The following is an 8,782-nucleotide window of genomic DNA, read 5'->3' on the forward strand; positions in this document are numbered from 1 at the left end:
GTTTATTTGACCCATAAAGGTATAGTTGACATTTAGGAAGAAAGAATGGTTGACTAATATATGTGTTGCTTTTTGTCCTGGGCAGTAATCTGACGGTCGGTTATGCACATTATCAAATTGTGTGAATCAACCATCTGTATTCATTACCAACCCAAACATGAAGAATATTTGGAAAAGAGGTTTATTTGACCAATGAGTTTGTTTGACCAATGTTTCTCCTGATTTTGCATTGAGAATCGCAGATGGCTATGGAAAAACACGTCCTATATCATAGAAGGAACACGTACTTGCCTGTCTGATTATACCTTGTAGCAATCGTAAATTCATAAAAATCAAGTTGATGATAACCGATGCAAATGGGCTATGGATTATTTAATCATAGTTTGGTAATCAATCAAGCATCAAGGACCATTTTTTTTTTCTTTGGGATTTGATTTTACGTGCTTGATACTATCATTTCTGATAGGTTCATCTTCTTCTTGATGCTGAATAAACAAGGAGACCGCTTGGCTCATATTTTAAGAGTTTGGCTGTTTTTGGTTTATAGATTAGAAGTGAAATTGGTTTGAAGCAACTCCATGAAAACGTAATGCAACCTTACTAGAATACATTTGTAATTCCAACTGCTACAAAGAACCAAACACAGACTTTAAGGTACTGCTTTTAGCATGAACTGCTTCGTATGATTTTTCTTTTGCATATGATCAAAATCCCAGAACTGAGATAACTATGTACAGAAAAACATGAACTCATGACTGACGTATAATTGGCCCATCACTCAAGAATAACTGCCGACTGAAAAACTCTACCAATAAAAATTTAGAATAATCTTACTTTGCACCCCTGAACTTGTACCCAATTCTCATTTTATGCGTCAAACTTTGGACACTGTACGCCATAATCTCTCACATTTATCCCACTAAACTCCAATTCATGACAGTGTTGGCAAAATTGAAAAAAAGAGATGATAGTGCACCCCATGCAATTTTTTTTTTTTTTTTTTTTTTTTGCATGGCCGATAATGATTCCAAAATGAAGGTAATCCACTACCATCTAGTAAAGTAGCTGTGCATAGTCCTTTATTCCATTAGTTTTCCTAATTTTGTGTGGATAGGATTTTGAGTGAAATAATTACGAAATGTTAGAGCGTAAAGCGTCTAATATTGAATTTAGAATGCAAAATGAGAATGACGTAAAGTCGGAGGTGCAAAATGCAACTCATCCATTAAAAAAAAAAAAAAAAAAAGAACACATGCAAGCTAAACTCTGCATGAGGTTGTACATCACTTAAAGTCAAAGGTGGAGCAAGTGTTGCAACTTCGGAGTTGGAACTTGGAACAGTGTATGCTACTTGATTCAACCATACAATAATTCAATATTATGCAATCTTTTTCAGAAAGAACTGAAAGAGTTGGTTAATGGTGAGTCCTTGTCTGCATCCTGGTGTAAGATCAACCAAAAAGGTGAAAGAAAGAAAAAGGGCACTAAAATTGAGCCCTGATGGAGTGTATCCATTTCCTGTTCATGATAAAAAATTTGTGGTCAACCCATCAAACAGCGTACTTGATCTCTTTTAATCAAACAGGCAAACCATGCAGATGCAGGGTATCTCGATGTGCTGCCGACCTCGTAGATTTATATTGTCAGTATCATCAATAATTTCTTATTAGCTTTTGTACTGCAGAAACCACATGTTTCTGGAATTCTTTAGCGCAAATGGTTAGTAAACAAATACTAAATGATACCAAAAATTCTTGTTTGTCTCCTTGAAAGAAAATTTGCTGCCTCCAAAGCAGGATAGATTCAAAATCGTCATGAGTAGTGAAGAAATTTTTGGACGTCCTGGACAGAATCTAGGCAGAACACTGCCGACACAAATGACTTTCTTGATATATATTTTTTTTTCTCTAGAACGGCTAAAAAAGTTGAATTGATACCCTCATTAATTAATAAGACGTGTTAATTTAGAAGTTTAAATAGTAAATACATTAATAAATAGAAAGCTAGCTAAATAAACAGTACGTTTCTCTGAAATGACTCAAAAACATGATGAGATGGAACATGAATCACGTTAGAGGCAGAGCAGTAGCAAAACAAAAGATAAAGAAAGCCCCTTTACAAAAGTCAATGAGTGACATCCATACGGCAGTGTACTTCCAATCTACAAATGACACCCTGGTTATTATTATTATTATTATTATTATTATTGCACTATACAAGTTACTATATAAAAAAATAGTTAAAAAAATCTCTCACATTTTTTAAAATATATTTGTCATCCTTCACTTTTAAAATAGTAAATTTATGTCCCTTATAAAATGAATTTGATAAAATTTGGTCTCAACCTAAATTTTTACCCTTTTTTATTTTAAATCCATCACGTGACTCACACATAGTCTTTTTTTTATGGAGTAAAATGGTTAGATCTCATTTGTAGTTAACAAATAACTTGATCCATATTCACTTTTACCTCTAAAAAGGTAGAATTTGACCTGTATTATATTTATTTTTTCTCCTAGAAAAGTGGAATATAACCTTTTTGTATTTAAAAAAAACTGCATGTGTATCACGTGGTGATTTTAGACTAAAAAGTAGTCAGAAATTTAGGTAGGGATCAAATTTTATTAATTTGAATTTATAAGGAAGGTAAAATTAACATTATAAAAGTAAGTAATGAAAAAATTCATTTAACGAAATGTAAGAAATGTTTTCAACGATTTTCCCGTAACATTTAGTCAGATTTTTCAAGTTTCTTACAAGTTTTTAATGAATTTGCATGTTCTTATTCATTGTTATTTAAAAAAAAAAAAGAGATTATAACTATGTACACCTAATGCGTTTTAATTTTGCTATAGAAAGAACATCATAGCACACATTGAAAATCATGTTAAGAAACATAACGTTGCATAGTGCAATGCATATACAACAGTTGAAACTTTAATTTGGACCTTTCGTGAAAAAGAAAATTTACCAAAGAATTTGTTAGCCGTCCTTCTAGATAGAGAATTATTGTTGAATTTGGGAACTTAATTACCATGGATATGCTTAGCTAAAAAGTAGAGAGAGAGAGATAAGACCATAGTTATTAAACCCGACCCGGATCGGCGATTGAACCGGTGAACCGGGCATTGGACCGGGTTGGGTTTTAAATTAGATCGTTTAAGCAATCAAACTGTTGACTAATCAAAGGACCGGCGGTTCGATCGGATGAAACCGAAAATCCGACCGGTTTTGTCTAGGAACCGGATTTCGTATAAAAATTTTATTCCTTTGCTGGAACTCAAACCTTGGACCTCTGGTCCTTGCAGCAACGCGCATACCACCAAGCTACTTCACCATTTGTTGATTGAGTAGCTTACTTATAATATATAAACGTTTTGTCAACTTTATCTTTTTTTTATTTCTCTAAAATAAATTTATTTGGAATCTTTTAATAAAAATTTATGACCCCCAAACTCTATAAGTTATAAAATGGACTTAAAAAATGACATATTACATAATTCATTTTAAAGACAAATATTATTTTTAATAATTTTTTGCACTTAAAATTCATAAATAAGTTAGATAATTACACTAAACATAGATAAAATTTTATACTTGAAGTTTGGTATATTACTAAATAACTTAATATTTTATTGATTCTTATATGAATTAATTATTTTATAGCAAATTAAATTATATGAGCATTTGTTATGACATTATTTATTATAATTTATATCATATATCTTATATCAAAAATTATGAAATATAATATTTAAATATAATTAGTAACCCACCGGTTCAACCACTCACCCACTGATTGAACCAGTAACCCGTTGACTCACCTCGTTCGCCGGTTCCTTCCTAGGTTGGGATTAATAACTATGGATAAGACTACGAGTCTTGATTCTGATCACACTTGGCAAAAATGATGATGATATATGGTCGCTGAGCAAACAAATGACGTCACAAAACACTATGATGTGGCGGCTTGTTTGGTCTCATCCACGAAAACTGCCACATATATATTCAAATCTGTTGTGTAGATTTTGAATGACCAACCTTCATTTAATTTCAGCCCATTCAACAATAGTCAAAAGCAGTACTTGATACCTTCCTCAGCAGGAAGTTGACCTCGTCAGTGTCATAGAGACATCCTCTCTCATCATTCACTAAAATTGGGGTTTCAGGATAGATCCATTTCTAACCTTTCCCAACATGGATCCCATTTTATAGGCTTGAAGCCAAAGTCAGACCTGCATTTTATTTGGCTGCATGTGCATGAGATTGGCAACAGCTCAGTTGATTCCACCTCTTGAAATGGTGTGGGTGACTATTGGTACAGTGACTATGTGAGACGTAATTATCATCTATTCACAAACAGTACAGCATTTTGGAGTTTTTTCTTTTTTTTTACCTCCCGTTGCCACTGAAAGTGGCTTCTCTTATATCTATCTGATAATGGTTCAGTTCCCGTCGATTTCTCGTGACTCTGTTGGATCACCTTTTAAAATAGATTGGAGTAATAGTAGGTATAGATGATAATAATTGACAAAAGAAAAAAAATTACAAATAGTACAGCATTTTGGACTTTTTTTTTTGTTTTGACAGATACATTATGTACTTTAGGTTCTTGGTTGGATTCAATTTATTTTGCTGATTAGTCTTGTTTGGTTTGTCATTTTTCTTCAAAAAAATGTTTATGTTTTTTATGAACTCATTTTTCTACTGTACATGTCATTTTTCTACGGTTTTTAGTTGGATTGTCATTTTTATGAACTCATTTTTCTATGGTACAGTTTTTTTCATAAAAGCTCCAGAAAAAAGTTTGCAATAAGAGCAAAATAGCCTCACTACTGCATAGACTTGTGCTTGGTTATTGAGTTTTATCAACTTAAGAATTTAATCATACTTAATTCAGAAGGCTTTGTGACATAGTATACAATAGAGCTTTGAAGCATAAAGGAAATTTCAGCATTTAATTTCCATTTGCTACAGGATATACATCTGACTCCCAAAAAGGCAAAAAATACGGTGAATTGACTGCATTAATTAATAATAGCCAGCACTGCGTGCAGGGTACTGATTATATAGTTCTTTCTACATAATTTTCAACCATAAAGGAAGATCAAATTCGGAGGAGGCATATGCAAAATTTGCAAATTTGCAAATGCCCAACTACAAAGCATCATCACACTGAGCATCATCAGTGCCTGGTTAAATCAATTGGCAACCATCAAAGTGTTCATATCTGAACAAAGCGGCAATGGCTTTCTCTGGATTTGGCTCTATCAGATTCCTCCTGTTTCTTGCACTTCTTGTCTTACAGGTAATCAACCATTTTCAGAAAATCTGCTTAATCTTGCTAAGGCATCTAATTACTATTTTCCCGGAGTTGAAGTTCATCGAGATTTCTTGTTACTGAATGGAAGTCTCGTCTCTAATGTTTTCTGTTGACATGATTGCAGTATTTTTGCTGTATTAGCTCCAGGGAGATTGTTAGACAGAGCCCTTTCAACAAAGTACAAAATCATCAGAGCTATGCAGATCATACAGACGGTCATGGTGACCATCTGAGGATGCTAAAAATGAAACGAGATGTGGATGCTAAGGATCCTGAATTGCAAATCTTTTTCACTATCAATGATCTCAAAGTTGGGAGAAGAATGCCAATCTATTTCTCCATCAAAGACCCATCCAGGTCTCCACCTCTTCTTTCCAGGGAAGAAGCTGATTCAATTCCTTTCTCATCTTCTCAACTTCCCAAGCTTCTCAAACTATTCTCCTTCTCTGATGACTCCCCACAAGCAAAAGCAATAGAAGACACGCTTCACCATTGCGAATACAAGCCCATTAAAGGAGAATCTAAGTTCTGTGCAACCTCATTGGAGTCCTTGCTTGATTCCACCCGTGCCATCTTTGGACCAAAAGTTCAATTCAAAGTTCTAACTACAAATCATCTTACCAATTTTACGGCTTCCCAATTGAAAAACTACGCAATTCTTGAAATTCCCAAAGAAATCTCGGCTCGTAGAATTGTGGGATGCCATCCTTTGCCTTATCCTTATGCTGTTTTCTACTGCCACAGCCAAGAGAGTGATAATAAGTTGTTTAAGGTTTCTTTAATGGGCGATGATGGTGGAAGAGTCGAAGCTATCGCGATGTGTCACATGGATACCTCGCAGTGGAACCCTGACCATGTTGCGTTTCTGGTGCTGAAAACTGAGCCTGGAAAATCGTCAGTTTGCCATTTCTTTCCAGCAGATAATCTTGTTTGGATTCCATCACCGTCTCTATCCAATTGAATTCAGGCATGACAAAAACATGTATTACTACCATAAAGATGGCAAATCATTTGCCTCCTATGTGTAGTTCGGATCTTCATTCTTAAATGCTTGATCTTTAACGGATTATACTTAAATGTTTGCAGGCGCATACAGCAGTTTCGGCTGTATTGATCATTAACGAAAATAAGTTGAATCTGGATCCATACCTGATTAGAAAAATGTTCAACTTCCATTGGTGGCCCTCCCTTACTGCTGTTTTCTTTTCTATTTTTTTTTTCCTTTTTCCATGAATCGTAAGTTGGCAGATTTGAATTAAGCAATTGACTTAATCCAGTGGATTAAAATGTAATCATGAAGATGTAACATAACCACCAGCACAAGTTCAGGAACTAGAAGTTGTTGGGGTTAGAACTTGAAACAACCGCAGTAAAGCGGGTGAACTTCCATTGGGCCAAGTCACACTTACCATTTTTGCAGTGTTTTTTTTTTCAACTCCAGTAAATGATTTTTCGTTGAATTAATTAAACCTAATTCCAGATTGAACTCTAAAAGCCGGCAACTCTTAGAGCCAACCCAGGGACTTAACTACCCAACCAAACCCAGGGACTTACCATTTTTGAAGTGTTGAAAGTGCACAATGTAATTGTACTTGTCAAGGTGAAGATAGATAGTACATGCTTCTAAAAGAGATTGGATCGTCAATGAGAACCCTTCTGCGTGCTAAATGTCCCAAAATCTAAAACGCATAGTTATTAAATCTGGCCGATATCAATCGAGAAAAGTCATAGGTCAACGGATTACTGGTTTAATCACAAGTTTACCAATTAAATTGGTGGTTATTTAATATAATAAATATAATAATGTAAATTATTAACAATATATACTTATTGACTTTGTGGTTGAATCGGCCAATCTTTTAGATTTCACCGATTGAACCGACAGGTCATTCGATTCAGTAGTCAATAAATTCCTTCTTGGGTTGTAGAGTTCAACTACAAACCCAACCCGACTTAGTAATCATTTCACCGGTTTGTCTGGCTAAACCAAGACGAGTCTAATAACTATGCTTAAAGGTTTACCAATGGCCGAAGTAGTTATTTAGGCTAGATTGGGTCGTATAAGGCTTGTTTCAATTAACTGGCCCATGTATAAGTTGTGGATTGGCCCATTTTGACCTGCCCAGGTAGGCTATTGGACTGCATTGATTGGGAAATTGGCTGTTCAAATTTCTCAAGGAAACAATTGGGCCAAGAAATTTTGAGGGGAATGGTTGACGTAAACAATGGAGCAAACACTTTCCCTTCAGTATGAATTTGCCTGAAACAGAAGTTGCCTACATTTTGATCAAGTTAACGATGGCAATAAACTAAAATAAAAGTCACAAATTCAGAAATTTCAGGCTTTTCTGACAAACTCAGAAATTTTAGGCTCTTCTGGGCTGGATGGTGGCTAGGGCTATTAAGTGCCTAGTTATGACACTCCTTTTCGAAAGTGAGAACTTTCATGGCAGAAGGCTAAACCTCAGCTTTTACATATTTTTTCTTATTCTGGCCAAAATCATGTGTACACGGGAAAGTAATGCCAATCCTATTATTTTATTAAAATAAAAAGCAAATATGGATAAAAATTGAATAATATGTTAAATTGAATGGCATTTGGAAAGTAGCAAGATGGGGGTTGAATAATATTCTGAGAGTAAATTTTATATATACTGTCAGTGTATACACTACTACGGTTAGATGAATCCCACATGAGCAAATTTTAAATTTCAAATTTAAATTTTATGCATGTATCAAATATCTAATGGTGATAGCGTATACACTAATAGTGTATATAAAATTAATTCATATTCTGATTAAAATCTGGAACTCAAGGGAGTAGAATAGATAGATCTAATTCAGGCTTAGGTCGAATAGGAAAAAACAAAAACAAAAACAAAAACAAAAAAGAAATAATTCAGGAACTAATTGTGAACTAAAAGTTAAAGAAATAAAAGGCCAAATTGTCGCAACTCCAATAAAGATGTCCAATAAAAGGTTCTTTTTTTTTCACTTTCATAAAAGTGAAATGGTAGCCATGGTCCCTATTTCTTAGTTCAATGCTCGTGAAAGAGTATAAAGTTGCAACCAGACTTCAAATCTCAGTGCATCTTGTCTTTCCCTCAAAAGCTCCTACAATCTGCCTCTGCCATGCCCAACAGGAAATTTTTCTGTGACTTCCCTCTGTCATCCAACAAAACATGAAGTATATCTTTGAACTTTTCAATCTTTTTCTGCAATTTTTCGCTTGTACAGGGGTGAATGAACATTAGAAAAGTTGTTATATTTCATTTAGTAACATGGGATTTTGCTGCTTTAAAGCTGGAATATTTTTATAAGTCTATTCCATAAGGATTTACCAGAAAAGTAACTGAAGTTTCAAAGAAATAAAAAGAGAAACTTTAACAGGTTAACTTAAATATTACTCTCATGGGAGCACAAGCTTACAAAACAATCAATGGGAGCACAAGCTTATAA

At 34.3% G+C, this 8,782-nt stretch overlaps 1 protein-coding gene across 1 annotated transcript; it reads left to right on the forward strand.

Annotated features, from left to right (window-relative positions):
* Positions 1-5,104: 5,104 nt before the first annotated feature.
* Positions 5,105-6,496, forward strand: LOC140011496 (BURP domain-containing protein BNM2A-like). The gene is made up of 2 exons (XM_072060483.1): positions 5,105-5,308; positions 5,448-6,496. Exons 1-2 carry the CDS (start codon positions 5,246-5,248, stop codon positions 6,282-6,284), a joined length of 900 nt encoding a protein of 299 aa, XP_071916584.1. The 5' UTR covers positions 5,105-5,245; the 3' UTR covers positions 6,285-6,496.
* The last annotated feature ends 2,286 nt before the right edge of the window (positions 6,497-8,782 follow it).

This window comes from Coffea arabica, chromosome 7e (genome assembly GCF_036785885.1).
Source record: "Coffea arabica cultivar ET-39 chromosome 7e, Coffea Arabica ET-39 HiFi, whole genome shotgun sequence".
NCBI classification, from domain to species: domain Eukaryota; kingdom Viridiplantae; phylum Streptophyta; class Magnoliopsida; order Gentianales; family Rubiaceae; genus Coffea; species Coffea arabica.